Source organism: Phoca vitulina, unplaced genomic scaffold (assembly GCF_004348235.1).
Source record: "Phoca vitulina isolate PV1807 unplaced genomic scaffold, GSC_HSeal_1.0 scaffold42, whole genome shotgun sequence".
NCBI lineage: Eukaryota > Metazoa > Chordata > Mammalia > Carnivora > Phocidae > Phoca > Phoca vitulina.
Window position 1 is genome coordinate 8,113,965 of NW_022589745.1, and position 18,322 is coordinate 8,132,286.

The 18,322-nt window shown below is 48.8% G+C and overlaps 1 protein-coding gene across 1 annotated transcript; it reads left to right on the top strand.

Moving 5' to 3' along the window:
- Positions 1-559: 559 nt before the first annotated feature.
- Positions 560-13,526, top strand: SLC66A3 (solute carrier family 66 member 3). The gene is made up of 7 exons (XM_032430175.1): positions 560-821; positions 5,714-5,796; positions 5,888-5,957; positions 7,695-7,752; positions 9,188-9,308; positions 10,977-11,018; positions 12,377-13,526. Exons 1-7 carry the CDS (start codon positions 679-681, stop codon positions 12,466-12,468), a joined length of 609 nt encoding a protein of 202 aa, XP_032286066.1. The 5' UTR covers positions 560-678; the 3' UTR covers positions 12,469-13,526.
- The last annotated feature ends 4,796 nt before the right edge of the window (positions 13,527-18,322 follow it).

The window sequence follows — 18,322 nt, forward strand, 5'->3', positions numbered from 1 at the left end:
GAGGGGGTGCCCGTTTGCCCGCCCGGGATTCAGCCTGTACCCACCCAACCCATGGGAAAGCGGAACTGTCTGGGGTCCCCCGGCAGCTCGGCACCGCGCGAGCCCAACAAGAAAAAGTGAATCACCAGCGGGCACCGCCCGGGTTCGGCGCGGCTGAGCCGCCGCCCCGGGACAGAGCGCACCGGGGCGGGGCCGGGGGCGGAGGGGACGGCTGGGGGCGGAGCGCACCGGACGGGGCGGGCCGGCGGGGGGAGGCGGGGAGGGGTCTGGGCGAGCCCGGCACAAGGTGGAAGGCGGGGTGGGGTGGGTGGTGAGGAACGGCCCGGGGCGGGGCGGGGAGCGAAGTGGGCGGAGGAGCGGGCCCGGGACTGGGCGGCCCCGGGGCGGACCTGGCGAAGGGTCGGGGCAGGGCGCGGGGCGGGGCGGACGGGCGCGGGGAGGGGTGAGGACCGGACCCGGGCTGGGCGGGGCGGGGCGGGGCGGGGCGGGGCGCGGAGACCGGGGCGGAGGCGCGGTGCCCAAGTGGGCGGCCCCCGGGCGTGGGCGGGGCGCCCAGGGAAAGGCGGAAGGACTCGGCGCGCCGGGCGGCCCAGCGCAGAGCGGTTTCCTTCCCTCGCGCAGCGGCGCCCCCGCCGAGCCCCCAAGTCCCGAGCCGGAGCCCCCAGCCCCGCGGGCGCCATGCGGGAGCAGCTGCTGTTGTTCTGCAACTGGAGCACGCTGGGCGTGTGCGCCGCGCTCAAGCTGCCGCAGATCTTCGCGGTGCTGGCGGCGCGCAGCGCGCGGGGCATCAGCCTCCCGAGTTTACTTCTGGAGCTGGCGGGGTAAGGCCGGGGCGGCTGCCCTCTCCCCACCGTCTCTGCGGCCTGGAGGGGCCGGGAGCCCTGGAGCGCCGCGGGTCTAACTGAGTAGACCCGGAGAGCGGAGCCGAAAGCGCCCGGCCTCTGGGGAGGCACTTCCCGTGGCCGCTCACCTCCCCTGATTAGTTGCGGCTCACCGCGCGGACGGCGCACGCCCATTTTACAGATGCGGAAACCGACACCCGGCGAAACCATCACCCCGCCGGCAGCCACAGGCCGACTGAGCGGCTTTGAGCGAGCCATTTGCACCTGGAGGCTCTGTCATACACATCCTTCCCCCTCCATCACCCCTTTTCTCGGGTCTCGGTTTCCTCGCGTGTAAAATGAGGGGTTGAACTATAAATTCTAAGGATCCTCTGGCTTTTAAGAGTTACACGTGGGGGGGCGGGGGATTCAGAGAATGGGGAGCTCTTTGGAGGGAGAAAAGGAGGACTTGAATCCGGCCACAGCCGGCCAGAGAGGAGCCAGGGCCGCCCCGAGAGCGCTCATCCGTCAGAAATCCGGAGTGGATGCCCTGACTCCATATTTAAGGATATAAACGCGAAAAGCAGAGTTGTAAAACTCCGTTGGGAAGATTCGAATTGGTGGGAAAGTAGGCACATGAAACCCGGCAGTCTAGCCGCGCTCCCGTGGCAAGGCCGGGGCCTCCCCACCTCGCTCCTCGCCGGTCCGCGTCCCCGCATTATCACCCCGCGACAGTGCGGGCCGGTCCTCGGGGGAAGCACGCCCTGGACTGGCAGCCGGCTGGTTGACCCCGGGGGTCCGGTGTTGGAAAAAAGCCAGGGGCCAGGGAGGGAGAAGGAGACCTCGGGGGGTGGGAGAGATGGGGGTCCTGCCCCGGGTGCGCCCATCTGGGAAGAGGCTTCGTCCAGAAAGAATCGGCCACCGGCGGGTGTGTGAACGACCCCACAGCGCTGGGGCCCCCCGGCTGGCTAGCGTCGGTTTCTCGCAGGTCCCTGAGCCGGGGAAGGTGAGCCGAAGACGGCCCGATGCCTCTCGAAGTGGGGTCGGGAGCCTGCCCGCAGCGGCGGGCTATCGCTTTGTCTAACCGCGCGCGTCGGCAAGACCGGCCCCCGGGCGGTGCGGTGCGGCTCACGTGGGCGGAGGCGGGTGTGCGGGGCCTGCGGGGGTCGCGGCGCAGGTCGGGGCGCGGGTGGTGGGCTTCGTGGACGGCCGGGGCCCGGCGCCCGGACGCTGTAAATGGCCGTGGCTGTGTCCAGGCCCAGCCGGCTGCTACCCTCTCCGTCAAGCCCAGCGGGAGGTGATCGGCGGCCCCCTCCGCTGGATTCCTCGGTCTTATCTCCACCTCAGGCCACGCTTCATCTGAGTGGTACCATTTCCAGAGCCGGGTCTGTGCGCTGACTGTGCTTTAAAGGCATTATCGTAGTCAGTCCTCAGGACGCCCGAGGGAGTAAGCACTGTTTTCATCCCTAGACAGTAGGAACCTGAGGCCGAGAAGGTGAAGCACCATGCCCAAGTTCACGGGCAGCAGCAGGGTCCAAGGGTTCAGCCGTCCTGGCTCTCTCCATTCTGATGCCTGCCCTCCCCCGCTCTCCACACTCCTGGGTTGTGCTGCTTTCTAGACTCATTCGCCATATTGTGGGTGGGGGAGTTGGCAGCACCCTGCCCTCTTTCTCCTTTCCTTCCGCAGCCTTCGCTGCTGGGGGCCAGCTGGGACTGGGCCCTGGGGGCAGTGCCGGCCTGCCGGCCTGCTAGCGGGAAACAGAGCCGCCGGATTTCCAGCAGAAAGAACCCCGTAGGCATCACCATCGTAGGGACCCTTTAGCTCCTGGGAAGTAGAAGCATAACAGCCTCTTGGAGGACATGTGCCCTCCTTGGATCCTGATCTTAGCAAATTAATTCTAAAAACCCATTTTTGAAAAAATTGGGCCAACGGGGACATAAGCCATATCTTAATGATACCAGAAAATGACTTGTGATGTGGGTTGGTGTGAAGTGGCAAGAAAATGCCTGCATTTTAGAAATGCCTCCTGAAGCCTGCAGGGGGAAAATCACATGCGCACTTCAGCAAAGAAAAAGAGGGTGGGATGTAGGTGAACATAGCAAAGTATTATTTGTTGAGGATGGTGCTTAGGGACTGCTGTTACCCGCGTTTCACAGGTGCGGAAGCCAGGGCGGGAGAGGTTAGGAACCTGATGCTGAGGATTGGGAGCCCAGCAGCCTCGCTCCAGAGTCTCAGTTCTTAACCCGCACTGGACGGGAGGCTCCGCCTTTAGCAAGGGGGCCCGACTGCGGGGCAGAAGCTCAGCAGGTGCGGGGCGGGGGGAGCACTGGCTGGGGGAGCACTGGCTGGGGTCACACGGGGTCTGGTGCGGAAGGCAGCACGGATGGGACCCCAGGCCGACCATGGGGAGTGCTCCGTGCCAAGAGGCTGCTCATTGCCACTGTTACTGGAACAGCTGGTGTCCCAGACAGGTTCCCCGGTAGGGAGGAAGTGGGCTGGGGGCCGGCGGAAGTGTGTGGTGGGCACCTCCCAGCCCAGGTGCGCCCCCACTTCTGCCGGGACGGTGTTCTTCACCCGCTGGGGGCGCTCGTGCCTCAGCTCCTCCACCACCCCCCCTTCCGGGCCTTCCAGGCATCCCTCCTGCTCTGCCCCCTTGTGCCCTCTTGGGGTCCAGCCTCAGTTCTGCTCTCTGCACCTGCTCTGGAACCTTCCACGGATGGACTTCCAGACAGGGCAGCCTGGTGGGTGACCCTGCTTCCTCTCCCCAGGCCCAGCAGGCTGACTTCTAGGCTATTGGATGCACTGGCCTCTGGGTAAGATTGCTCTGGAAAAGTCTGCAGTCCAAATAGGGTTCCGCTCCTGACTCCTGAGTTCCTGCCTCTGTGGGTACATGTGTAGTTTTTGTTCAAACCTCTAGCTTACGCGTTGAGGAAGGAAACTCAAGTCACTCCATGGAGCAGACCAGGAATTTCAACAGATTTGTGGGGCTGGGGGTAGACACCATTCGGTTTGATTTTGTCATGAGCATTCTAAAGTATTACTTTTTAATTAAAAATAGGGGCGCTTGGGTGGCTCAGTCGTTAAGCGTCTGCCTTCAGCTCGGGTCATGATCCCAGCGTCCTGGGATCGAGCCCCACATCGAGCCCCGCTTCGGGCTCCCTGCTCCGCGGGAAGCCTGCTTCTTCTCCCACTCCCCCTGCTTGTGTTCCCTCTCGCTGTGTCTCTCTCTGTTAATTAAATAAATAAAATCTTAAAAAATATATATTAAAAATAAAGGAAGGACACTGACTGCCCCCAGACCACAGGAGTGACAGATGGTTGACCTTGAACGCTTGGGTCGCGCAGAGCGAGGGCATTGCAGCCTGGCAGCGGGGCCTCCCTGGGAGCGCCACAGCCTGGGTGGGGGGTGGGGGGAAGCACCCCATCGGTGTCGGGAAATTCAGGCTCTGGTCTTTGTCTTTTCCCTGAGTTGTCATAGGACCTTGGCTTCTTGGGCCTTAGTTTCGCCAGGTGGTCTGTAAAATGTGGAGGGCAGTGTGGATGACCCCAGACAGCGACCTCAGCTGTGACAGCCCAGGGTCTCCCGCCTGCCCTGAAGGCCGCTGTGCGTATGGGAGGTACGCCCTGCATGAAGTGGGTGCCGCCCATGACCCTACAGACCATCCGTTCAGTGGGGTCCGCTCCAAGCTTGCCGTGCCCGGGCCTGGCTGGCTGCAGAGCTGCTCTGCAGAGGTGGTGGGGTGCAGCTGCAGCCCGAGGTCCCCCTCAGAACGGCGCTGCTCTGGAGGCCTGTTCGACAGGAGGGGAAGCCACGCAGCATGGCAGAGGCCCGGAAGAGCACCTGCTTTTCCCCTGAAGTGCGGACGGGACCACGTGCAAAGCCAGCCTGACCCCTGGGAAGGGCTGCTGGGCTTCGTGAAGGGGACAACTAGAGAGGCCCAGGCCTGGGGAGACCACAAGCTCACGGTGACGCTGGCCGCCCACCCCCCATCCTGTGCCCCTGTCCCCTCACCCCCAGCTCAGCCAAGAACTGTTCGCTAGGTTGGAAGCAGGATTTGGGGGGGGACACACGCCAGCCCCCTTCCTAGCTGAGGAAATGAGAGGGGTCACATCGGGTTGAGGGAGGGAGGTCTGGTTCACCTGAGGAGACAGCCTGGGTGATGGGGCAGGAGAGTCTGAGGGGACAGCTGGGGGCATTGAGGTTCTTAGGGAACTGACTGGCTGGGGTGTGCGCCAGAAGGACAGGAAGCCCAGGCCTTTTCTCCTGAGAAGGGTCGGGTCCTGGGGTCTTTACCTCCCCTCCCTACATCCTCAACCTCTCAGAGCTAGAATTTTCTTAAGGAACCGATGGCTGTTCTTCATGCCTCTCCCCCACTGCTCCTCCTTGGCTGGGCGGCACTCTGGAAGGCCACAGGGGTCATCCAGGTAGTTGGTCCTCTTCAAAGGTCCTCTCTCCACTCAGGGCTGCGTCCAAACCAGCCCAGCCCCTCACGAGCTCTGCCTGCCACCGCCTGGGCTGTCTGTCTTGGCCTGTGTGGCCTTCTGAGGGGGCTGCCCGGTGCCAGGCAGCTGCCAGGCCAACCCGGGGGCCAGGAGCCCCATCTCTGCTAATCCTGGTACACAGCTTGCCCCCTGTGAAAGGGACTTGACAGACCGTGCACATCATGCCCGGCGCCCCATCAGCCCTGGGCACAGGCCCTGAGCAAAGCCGTGGCCATTATTACATCACCAGTCCATCCTTTGTGTTCGAAATCTCCACCCTTGACATTCGCAGGCTCCAACCTCCAGTTCCAGGGTTTTGCGAGCGAACCTGGGCTCCTGGGGGGCTGGCTGGGCCTCCCTGCCGGGTGCTGGGTCGGTCCGAGCTCAGGCGCACCCTCTCTGTCCCCAGTTTCCTGGTGTTTCTCCGGTACCAGTGTTACTATGAGTACCCGCTGCTCACCTACCTGGAGTACCCCATTCTCATCGCACAAGGTAAGGGACCCCTCGACCCCTCCGCCCCCCCCCCCCCCCCCCCCCCCCCCACCGACCCCCTCCTGCCTCACTCTGGGCCTTTGTCTTTCAGATGCCCTCCTCCTGCTGTGTGTCTTCCATTTCAATGGGAACGTGAAAGGGGCAGCACCCTACCTCGCTGTGTATCCTTCCGTCTGCATCCAGGAATCCGATGGGACGGGGTGTTACCTGCTCGCAGTGTGTGTTAAGTAGAGTCCTTTACCAGACATACGTTCTTTTTGGTTAAAAAAGATCCCAAATGCAAGACTCCATGTGAGTGAATATACCTCCCCAACCCAGAGATATTCCAGTGCAGTCCTGCCCCGGGGCCTCCCTTCCGAGGCCAGGGTGCCCACGGCGCGCCCGCGAGCCCAGTGGCTCGTGGACTCAGTCCCTCCCTGGTGGCGTGCGCGTGATGGAAGCACCCTGCTCAGAGCCCCCTCGTCCATGTTTATTCTTTAGGGGAAGGGAGATGTTCCTTCTTCCCTGAAAACATCCCCAAAGTATTTGAAATGATAATAACGGGAATGTCTAACGCACGTGGTCAGCGGGCTGGCTACTGTCTGCCAGCCTGCGAGCGGGGGGTTCTTGAACGTTTGTTCGAAGTGAAAATGATGCCCAAGACGTGAGAAGGGTTATGGTGGGGATCCGGTCATGACGCAGACGTGGGCCCACTCACGCAGCATCTTCTGTGAACCAGGGCCCGGCTTTCATTTCAACTCTCTGTAAAAACCCAGTTCCTCCCTTGCTGAGAATAACTAAGCTGCTGTGTGTCCCGACTGGGAGACTCACAGGAGGAGGGGCACAGGACAAGTTCCTGTTTATAACCTCCTCCTGTCAGTCGTGATGGACAGTAGGTAGGGTTGCCATATGAACAGGGACCTTTTTCCTAGCAAAAGTGCATCCCAAATATTGCACGGGACATACTTGTACTCAAAGACTATTTTTGTTGATCTGAAATTCAGGTTTAACTGGGTGCGCTGTATGTTTACTTGCGAAATCAGGCAACCTGACAAAAAGGTCATCTTGAGGAACTCAGGAGTTGCTGCTCCTGGTTTGGAATGAAGAGCATAAAACTGGGCAAAATTCATGTAAGAAACTGAATTAGAGTGTGTTTTAAAAACAAGATTTCATCTGCCTAGATTCCAGCTACCCCTTCTGGTGTTGACCAGGTTGCCCGGAATTAGTTCTCCGGACTTTTCAGCCAGGGCACTGTTGATCCTTTCATTTAAATAATGTTATTAATTATAATCATAGCAACCTGGTTGGGTCCCTATGACGTGCCACCAGGCATTGAGGAGGTAGATAGGACAAGGAGTGTTAAGTCCATTTTGCAGATAAGCAAACTGAGGTCAAAAGAAAGAATGGGACTTGTCCAAGGTCACAGCTGAGGCTCCTGGCCATTATCTCACGTGTTTGCTTCAGCTTGTCTAGCTGGGCTTTCTGTGCCTGCAGCCTGCCTGAGCTTGGCGGAAATCGGCTGTCATTTCTCCTGTCTGCCAGCGTTGCTGCCGCCAACTGGATTGACACCGGAGTTAGCCGGGAAGGGGGAGGTCAGTGAAGAGAGTTTCACGTGACACCTGCAGAACGCGGCTACCCCATAATGTCGAGCTGCTGCTTCAAATGCTTAACGTTTGACATGGCGTTGCACATGTCTGCGTGCTCAGGGCTTAAGTGGGCGCTTAGAATCGTTTGGACCCCCAGCAACAGTCCACAGATGCAGGGGGCTGTTGGCAGTTCTCTTCCACAATCCGCTTCTGCCGTTCCCAGGTCGGCTTAGGTGCGGAGACTCCATGGCCTTGGCGTGAAGGCACGGGCCCGGGGTGGGGGGCGGCGGGGCCGTCAGTCAAGCTACTGCTGTCTCCCTTAGTGCTGGGTAGATTCGTGGCCTCGTGGTTCGTCCTTCCCCTGCAGAAGTGGATCATAGATCTGGCCATGGTAAGTGGATCGCGCCTTGAGGACGGAGCATGTGAGGTAGTCTGTCCCTCCAGGCCGCCCGTTCTGCAGAGAACTGCGTAGGTCGAATGTTTAACCTGCAGATTTGTCAGCTGTACCAAAGGAACGAAAGCACAGTCTTGTCCAAATGTTAGAAGACCTTATTCTCCCTGAGATGTTTGGCAACATTTTTTACTTCCTTTTGGGGCTGGGGGTGCATAGAGAACCGGGCTGGGGAGGTACTTTTAACAGTAGTAGATGAAGAACTGGATGTAAGTTAAACAGCTTCTAATCAGCTCGATGATTGCATATTGGCCACAAACTCATTATTTTTCTAACCTTGTCCCCCCACCCCCCCACCCCCAGCAACATTTTCGTCCTCCTTGGAAAAGGGTAGTTCTGTACTTTTTTCCTTCCTTGGTTAAGGGCCAAAAATTCCCATCGTGTGAGAATAGGATTCTGAGGGTGGGTCAGGAACCATTTGGCCCCAGATCTTCTCTCCGAAGTCACTGGAGTGTACTTCTCCACCCAACGGGAGAAGGAGAAGAATTGGTGGTCACCAGTCGCTGCCTCCCACACCCGGATTCATGAACTGCACCCCCTTCCCCCGCATCTTGTCTGTGACCCTTGCTCGGAAAGCGCACTTGACTCCATGTTACATTTCAACCTTGTGACACCTGGAGAGCAATTAGATAGGGTTGCCGTATTAACAACGAAGAATTTTTTAGTATAAGTATGTCCCGAATATTGCACAGGACATACTCATGCTAAAAAATTATTTGTTGTTGATTTGAAATTCAAATTTACCTGGGTGTCCTGGAGTTTTATTTGCTAAATCTGTCCAGGCCTTGGTGATGCTCCCCAAGAGAACTACTTCATGATTCTAGAGATGGCGTTTTCTCCTGGAAGACGGATGGTGGAGTATCCAGCAGACGCTGTTAGAATATCTGTGACATGAGTGACCGGGGCCCTACCTCAGTTCCCGCCACCTGGCCCTCGGCGCTCCGTCCTGACCCGACCTCCCCCCCCCCCACCCTCCGGCCCGCGTGGCCCAGTGCCCTGGCCGGCTCTCCAGTGCAGTCTTCCCACCGGGGGTCAGTCCTCGCAGACATCTGCGCCCGGGGTGACTGCTCTCCCTGCTCCTTCCAGCCATTTCTGCCTGTTCCTCCCCGGCTTTTTTTTTTTTTTTAAAGATTTTATTTATTTATTTGACAGAGAGAGACATAGCGAGAGCAGGAACACAAGCAGGGGGAGCGAGAGAGGGAGAAGCAGGCTTCCCGCAGAGCAGGGAGTCCGATGCGGGGCTCGATCCCAGGACCCTGGGATCATGACCTGAGCCGAAGGCAGACGCTTAACGACTGAGCCACCCAGGCGCCCCTCCTCCCCAGCTTTTTTAACCGAGGGACTCCTGACTTGCTCATGTTTTCCCCGCAAACAGAATCTAAGTACTTTCATCAGCACGGCCAGCAAGTTTGCTCAGCTCCAGTACCTGTGGAAGACCCAGGACTCGGGAGCCGTGAGCGCCCTGAGCTGGAGCCTCGCTTCGTACACCTGTGCGAGTAAGAGCAAGACGCCAGGGGAGGGGCGGATTTGGGGGCATCGCGGGCGGCTACCCAGAAGAGTTTATCACCTTGGTGCCCACCTATCACAGGCCCACAAGCTTTAATCCTTTGCACGTAGCTATTCACGTAGAACCTCCATAGTTACGACTCTGATATCATGCAGACTACTTTCCATTCTCTGCAAGATCCATATTCCAGTTGCTAAAGAAAAAAAAATGTAAAAGCACACCTTTCTCCAAAAATCTGGCCTAATATCAGCCATCCTCTCTTCTTTGAAAAGCATCAAGAGGTTGATTATGTGGAATTCACTAACTTGTTTTAAATATATGAATCTTTATGATGTAACAGATTACAGAGATGAAAGTCATACACTGACTTTTGAGAATGAATATAATTTGCCCCCGTGGAGTTTTTCTGGAGCCTTATTGCTTGGTCTCAAGTTCAGAATTTCCACCGTTCATGTGGATTCTTGCAGGAACTACCTAAAATACATATACGCTGTTTTAGGTAGATGAGTTTTTTAAATTCAGAGCTCTCACATTAATTAGGTTTACTACTTTTAGATATTTGAATTCTACTTCATATTTCTTCTGTGTCCTAAAGGACCGATTTCTCCATTAAGGGTTGATGGAAGGGGTCTTTGTGTCCCAAGCTATTTAAAATTAAGGCTTCTTGGGTTTTATTTTCAGCTTTAAAATGTTGAAGTGTTATGAAATGTTGAAGTATATGTATGGTTTCTGGAATTGCTAATTAGGTATATTACTTATTAGCACCCTAATTTTACCTTCAGGAATTATCTTGAAATGCTGCTTATTCGATTTTCTTGTAGGAAATCTTCAAAGACCATGTAGTACATTTTCATCTGTTTTGCATGGCAGTCTGTGCTTAACAAGTACTTAAATGCACATTGAATAAATGACACATAACCTGGGGATTATAACTTTATGGGAAGAAACGAACTGGTTTTAAACCTAATTTCTTAGATGTGTGACATGTGAGGGGGAGGGAGAGCTTTGTATGGGTTGGTTCGGGTTAGGAAAAGCAGGTAGTGTTCTCCAGCTCCCAGCTCACGTCTCCCGTGTGCGTCCACTCACACCCATACTCCAGTTTCCTGTGTTCACGAAGTCAAGTGCTGTACTGGAAAAATGAATTGAACTGAACTGTTCTAGTTAGACCCTGAGGAAAATCATGCCCTTTGCTGGGCCTGTTTCCTTTACCTAGAACATTATCTAAAAAAGAAGGGTGTGGAGTTCAGTCATTTAAAAACATTTTCACTAGTGGGAGCCTTTCTTTAAATGAAATCTTACCAGAAGCCCCCTGTGTAAATGAGATTTTCAAAACCTGCTCTTTGGGGTGGGCGAGCTGTGGGTTGGCACACACGATGGGCTCAGCTTCTCCCTGCCTTCCTTGGGCAGCACTGAATTACCTTCTAGACACCGTGTCTGCTCTTGTGAGCAGCTTCAAAACCACTGGCCTAGGACGCATGGCTGGATTTGAGCGGTTTTATAAAATATAGTACTGATTTAGTATTCTGCACTACCAAAATCTTCTTTAACCAAGATCCCAGTAAGCATATAGTCCTGTATTTAAAAATGGAAAGACGTTAGCTAAATACCAAAATGCCTTGAGAAGCAAGTTGATATTGCTGAATGTTTTCTTTTACAGCAAGAATAATAACAACTTTAATGACCACCAGTGACCTTACAAGTAAGTACCCCCTTTTTTGAATTGTGTGCCCCTTGTGCCTCCTTCATTTGTAAATTGTCTTATGGTTTCACGGATCAGCTTGCTCCACTGTACAGTGAGAGGCCAGCAAGTTTATTCCAGGACATGAGCCCCACTTACGGGACTGAGCATCTGCGTCTTGTAGTTTCTGGGATAGAACATGCAGCACAAGGTAGTAGAATCCTATCTTTGTGGAGCCTCCGATCTCGCAGTGGATGGAGATGGACAGTGGGATGGAGATGGACATCACGCAACTAACTACTGAAGAATGCTGGGAAATGTGTTTTGGAAGAGTAGGACAGGATCTAAAGGGGGAATCTGACCGAGTTGGAGGGGCCCAGGGCGGCGAATTTGAAGGGTGAGATGGGGAGAAGGGGAAGAGATGGTGATAGGGAGCAGCCCGCGTGCAGGTCATGAGCAGGGGACACATGGCTTAGCCACAGACAGCAAATGGGAGCTGAGTGAGTGTGAGTGTGAGGACGGGGTCTACTGAGCTGACAATCATTTGACCCCCACATCCTGTTTTTTTTAAAGGGGGAAAAATACTTGGATTGACGTAAAAAGAATTTAATTCCTTAGGCTGTTTTCCACTCCCAAGTTAAGCATATATATTTTCGGGGAAAATGATCAAAACAAATCGTGTCACCTATTCTGTGAAGACTAGGAACATGTCCCTGGCACATAGACCCTTTAAGTAAGCGAATTGTTATTTGAGAAATATTGCTACAGAGCAGTGGGTGCATATGCTGGTCCCTTTGCAGAGGCTTATCTTAGGGTCAAACACCTCCCAGAGCTCTGAGAGAAGCATTAAAACTATTCTGGTCAAAGCCTGAACTTGGGTCAGGTGGGGAAAGGGAAAGACAGGTCTCAGTCTTCTCCACAGGATCCGAAGGACTCTCTGAATGGGAAGAAGAGTCAAACTGTAATTAACCAACAAAACAAACCCACATATTTAAAAGTTTGAAAGATTGAGCATGTTCTAGTTGTAATTTGCTTTGTATTTAAAGTGACACCTGTTCTGAAAGTGATCAGTGTATCTGGGAATCATCTTTTAAAGACAGTTCAGCTGATATCTTATGTGTTTTACAACCACAGAGATACATTAAATCTGATAAATCTTATTTATCATAAGAGTGTTCATCAGGTCACTTATGGTAGTTTTTCCCCCCAGAAATATTTAGAACCAAAGTTGTTCAAAACCTCTCGTGATGCGGAGTTCCAGGTTTCGTTGGCAGGCTGAGGGGCAGCTAAGTAGGTTTCTGCTTAGAGCAGGTGATTTTGTTTTAGGACGGGAGAACAGTACTTGTTAATACATACTTTTTCTTTTTGATTAATTTCAGTTCTCGTGCGATTTGTGATCATGCTTGCTTTGAACCTGTGGGTAACAGCCACAGTACGTCACTACACGACGACAGTTGTAAAGGCTGAATGATGGATGCGTTGCTCCAACACACAAAGTGGTTTCCTAATAACCAAAGGGGAAAATAAGCTCACTGCTAAATCAAGGTCTTCTATAAATTTAGTCAACTGTTTCAGAAACTTTGAAGCTGGAGGTATTTTAGACATGAGCCACTTAGACACTTGTTTAGAAACGTTGATTCCCTCCCTCTCCTCGGCCTCAGGAGGTGGGGGCAGGGCTCAGACACCTGCAGGTTGAGCATCATGATGAAGTTCTCTCCAAAGAGCTAACTACATCTGGTTTTCAGCTTTCAGAATCTTGTAAGAAATAAATCCTCTCCATGGCACAAAAGATTATGAATGGAGTGGGATTTTTCCCAAAGTCAGAAGTGGAACTGTGGTAAATTACTAGGGTTCACTTTCTGGTACTGTTTAATTTTAACACAGATTTAACAGGCTGGCCTTACTGTATCGTAATACAATATAGTACCTCCTTATGCTATAAGGACATCGAGGCAAGCAAAAATTGGCTTGAGTTCATATACCAAAGTTAGTCCTTTAACCTCATATAGTGCCTTTAAGTAATTCCTAAGGAAAGGTACTATTAGCTGCAGTCTCTACTTAGGATGAGGCAGTCCCGATGAACTTTCTGATTCAAGCATAATGCTGCCGTTTTTAAAAGGGTCACACCTTTAAAAAAAAAACACAAACACATCTTGTCCATTAATACATACAGTAAAGGGTATTGCTGGGTTCTGCCAAGTTCTTACAGATTTCATTCTCATTGTATCATATTCTAAACATAAGATTATTGGATAGTGCATTTTACTATAAAAGTTTATAAACCCTAAAATTTAAAAACTCTTTACCTTTATAATTGAATGGCATTATTCTGTTATATGTAATAAGTCAACAGTGTTTGTTAGAAAATGTTTTAGTTTCCTATGTCAAATAAAACTTTCATATTCTGAACTCTGCTGAGTCTTAAAACTGTCAGTTGCTTTAATGTGATTAGTTTTAAGTTATGTAAAATGCTGTTTTAAAAATATAAACTGTGGTTAATGTTTTAGAAGTATTGCTTGGAACCAGCAGGAGGAGAAACATCTTTTTGGTATATAAAGATAAATAACAAGGGCGCCTGGGTGGCTCAGTTGGTTAAGCGACTGCCTTCGGCTCAGGTCATGATCCTGGAGTCCCTGGATCGAGTCCCGCATCGGGCTCCCTGCTCGGCAGGGAGCCTGCTTCTCCCTCTGACCCTCCCCCATCTCATGTGCTCTCTCTCTGTCTCAAATAAATAAATAAAATCTTAAAAAAAAAAAAAAAAAGATAAATAACAAATCATTCATTCTGTAGCTTTTACAATCATAGTTGTCATTTTTTAAATTTTTTTTATTATTATTTTTTAAAGATTTATTTATTTGAGAGAGAGAGAATGAAAGAGCACGAGAGGGGGGAGGGTCAGAGGGAGAAGCAGACTCCCTGCCGAGCAGGGAGCCCGATGCGGGACTCGATCCAGGGACTCCAGGATCATGACCTGAGCCGAAGGCAGTCGCTTAACCAACTGAGTCACCCAGGCGCCCTTTTTTTTTTTTTAAAGATTTATTTGAGAGAGAGTGCGCGCAAGCAGGTGGAGGGGTAGAGGGAGAGAAATCTCCAGCAGATTCCCTGCTGAGCACGGAGTCTGACTCAGGGCTTGACCTTACGACCCTGAGATCATGACGTGCGCCAAAATCAAGAGTCGGAGGCTCAATCCACTGAGCCACCCAGATAACCCTATTTCAAAGTAAGCTGTATGCCCAACATGGGGCTCGAACTCGTGATCCCAAGATCGAGTCACATGTTCTACTAACTGAGCCAGCCAGGCCCCCTCATAGTTGTCATTTTCAAAAAAATCCAAGTGATTTTTTTTCATATGCAATTATAATCTAACCATTGGTATAAATACAAATTATGTGATTTTTGAGTCCAACAAATATTTAATTTAAATACACTTTAATTAGAACTTTATCACTACTTAAAGCTTCTCTCTTAAGAACATACTATCTTAGGTTAAGAGTTCCCCATTTTTCCTTTTCAGGAGAAAAGGGAACAAATATTTGAACTATTCCAGATATCCTACACACATTACCATATTTAATCCTACAACAATCCTGTGACAAAACAGTCTCAACTTTACAAAAGATGAAAACACTGAAGCTCAGAGGGAATAACCTGTCCTAGATCTGATAGCCAGTAAGTATCCTAAATAAGAACCCACGGATTACCAAAGAAATGCCTTCTCGAAAACCACCTCTCGGCACACTGTTCCTGACAAAACAGGCACCCTGCGTCCTTTCCTTATCCTGGACACTCAAATGAGATTGTTAGATTTGCATGTCCCTTAAAATACCTAAATCAAATCAGTGACAGACTCCTTGCTGAAATTCTTTTTTGTATTTCTCTATGGACTAAATGACAGGGTGGAGCATTCACAAGTCTGTAACCTTGCTTATGATTGTTTTGCTATACCCATCATACAAGGAAGGCAAAATTTTGGGGAATAAATTTTAGATGGTTGCAGCATTCCAGGACTATTCACAGGAAGAGTATGAAAATGCTTATGTCTTAATTTCTTTTATTTAATTTTTAATATAAAAAGCAGGCATAAAATACAATTACATTACTACAAAGATGCAACAAAAATTTTTAAAAAATCAGGGGATATGATTTCTGTTCAAAGGGGGAGAGCTGATCAAATATTTATGATTATCTAAACCATGCAGTTCATAACTTATTACAATTCCAAACGAAACTCATTATTATGGGGAAGGGAATCGAGGACAGTCCCCCAAGCATAATACCCAGCACTGTCATACAGTGCCTCTTTTCAAAGTGCTTTATGAGTCAACTATGCTTATCTTCACGCCAGACGGAAACTGCAGCCTTCTTCCAGGGGAGGAGATGTGAGTCAGTAGCAGACCGAGAAACTCAGAAGTGACTTGCTCTCATAGAATATTAAACATGTTATTTAAAGCATGTTTCAGGAAGGTAATATAGTGTCTAAGCTTCTCTATTTTACCACGAGAATCCTGTAAGAATAGATTAACAACAGCAGCAAAACTTCTTAAACTGTGGTTTGGCAACCCATAGTACTTCTTTTTGAGGATCTACAGATAAACTGATACAAAAGACATCCTTCAGAGCCAGATTTGTGACTCTAGCCTACGTTAGTTTTAAAAACACTAACCTTATTTTAGATTTCTTGGTATCCTTTAGTTAGCTAAAGGCATTTAAAAATTTCAGATAGATTTTTTTTTTTTAAATCTTGCTTCTAGATAGCGTATTTTAATACTTTTCAAAAATTCACTATACATTAATTTTTAACAGTAATACCGGCACTAGTTTTCCTTCTACTTCTGTCTCGCTATCCCCACTAAACAAAAGTAAAAAATCCAACTAAGAAAATCCCAGTATTCACTACTTCTTAGTTCTCAATAGGAGGTATTTATGGCTCTAGGAGAAATCAGGTGTGAAGAAATAAGCAACTTTTGGTCTTTTATCTGGGAACCTTTGGAGCCTCAAGAAAAAGAGAAGCTGGCACAAAATCAGGTTCTTAAACCAAGTCAATATTATATTTAATGAGTGTTGGGAAGAGAACATTTTGGATGGGTGTATGTATTCATGTACGTACATGAAACCAGCAACAGGGTAAAAAGCAAATTCTTACCCAAGGTCACAATTTTTATTAAGCGCATTTCCATTAGCTGGAGAAACCACCTTATAAACCCTTACGTTAAACCATATAATGTGAAGAATCTCCATGGGAGAGATTTTTTTCACCCCCTAGAATACCTTTTTTTTCCCCAAAAAACCTCACATTAATTTTCCTTGTAGAGTTGCATCACACCATGATTCTCCGTATTCTCTAATATATACAGCATTCAAAATTTAACTTTTGCCATTTTTACTCAAATATTTCAATTACTCATGTGTAAACTTCAAATTATTTCACCTTAATAAAGTTTATTAAAAATATATATATATATATACTCTCCAATTCAGAATAATATGATAGAACCTCCCATAGTGTAACAAAATCTTCATATAAAATATTAATTCAGTCTCCTTTTAACAAGTCTAATGAATGGAAATATTTATTCTATATAAATTTTATATATTTTTCATTTTAAAATCTTACTTAAAAAAAAAAAAAAAAAAAAAGGCTGTGCCCTCAAACCAGAACTGCAGAATATCCCTGTGAGGGAAATGGCATGCGTCTCTGGTCTTAGCACAGATAGCATGGAAGAGTGCAGGCGGGATAATGAAAGACTAACAAGATTCAGTTTTAGTACATCAGTAGGCCAAAGGCCACTCTTCAGTTTCCACAACAGTATCTGTATTTTGGGGGTCTAAGTCTTTAAACATTTCTACACTGACCCCAGAGGGAATCAATGAAAAATGTCTACTTCCTTCATCGAAATATTAGATGATGTATTTCAATATCACACCAAACCCTGTGTATGTGTATGTATATAAAGAGACTGATAAAAGACTATAATTTTTTTAAACTTGATGCTTATCATTAATGCATACTGTAGCAGTATAAAACACATTTTTCTGGGATAATGAGAAAACTAGCAGAAATGGCCCTGCATAACCTATAACTTTAACATAATTTTAAAAATAAAAATCAGGAGCCTCTGAGGCTACTTCTTCCCAGTTACCAGTTTTCTTAGCCCAATCCTGAAATATTGCCATATACAGTTATGTGTTTGAGGGATCACATTTAAATATTTAAAATATATCTACAGTATGTCTTAGTTTTCTTTATATTTGAGATAATCTTAGAATCTTGAGTGTGAAAATGTAAAAATAGTCACAAATGTCTCTACCAGAAATAAAAACACATCTAGGGTAGCCAGCAAATTCAAAGCAAAGAAAACATTTCATAGTCACACACCAATACTGAGGTCTGTAAGAAGAGTGGGATGAATAATAGATATACATAAAAGATATATTAGTTCCAATAGTATCCATTGTTTCTATCACCAATACTTAAAAAAAAAATCTGTTATACAATCAAAATAGGCTGACATTGATAAGTATTACATGTAAAAATAGTGCACTATTTTTCTTTTGCAAAGCGAATTTGCATCCTAAGAGCTGGTAAACACTTTTTTCCAAAATACAGAAAAGGGTGAGACTTTAAAAAAAAATTAAATTAAGGCATTCACATGGGAAAAGTTGCCTATCATGAAGCATTAGGAAATTGGTATAATTAACATCAAACTTCCTGTTACAGTAACTGCTTAAACATGAACATGCAGCTTCCATGGGGTATACACAAATGAGTGATACAAACTCCAACATTATGGCTTTATACAAGTGCATAGTTGCAACTGCAGTAAGTTACGATATCTGATTAATGTGTATAAAAAAATAAAATGGGGCATTTGAAGAACCCTCTTGCAGTATTACAGTACTATATATATATTGTGTGTGTGTGTGTGCATATATATAGAGAGACACACACATATATATGCACACACACAGTCTAATGGTCACTTCTTAAAGATGCAGTCTCTATCACTGTAGTGGAATCCATTCCCAGACTCTTCTGGTAAATGTGCTGGTGAAATCTCTCTGTTGATGCTGAAAAGATGATTTCTTTAAACTTTAACTCTTCTCAGTCCTTTTGTGCAATGTAGTGTGAGTGACTGCCAAGAGAGCTTTATGGAACAAGTTTCGAAGAGCTGCATATGCTATTCTTACTCTATCAACCAATCATTGTTGGTTCAACTTGCTGCTCCAAAGGAGCCCAGAAAATCTCCAAGATTTATAATTTATATTGCAGGAATAAAGGGAAATATATATATATATATATATATATATATATATATATATATATG

Coding starts and splice junctions, on each gene's coding strand:
- SLC66A3 (XM_032430175.1), top strand. CDS start 679: ATGCGGGAGCAGCTGCTGTTGTTCTGCAACTGGAGCACGCTGGGCGTG. Junction 822..5,713: donor TTACTTCTGGAGCTGGCGGG/GTAAGGCCGGGG, acceptor CTCTGTCCCCAG/TTTCCTGGTGTTTCTCCGGT. Junction 7,753..9,187: donor GGATCATAGATCTGGCCATG/GTAAGTGGATCG, acceptor CCCCGCAAACAG/AATCTAAGTACTTTCATCAG.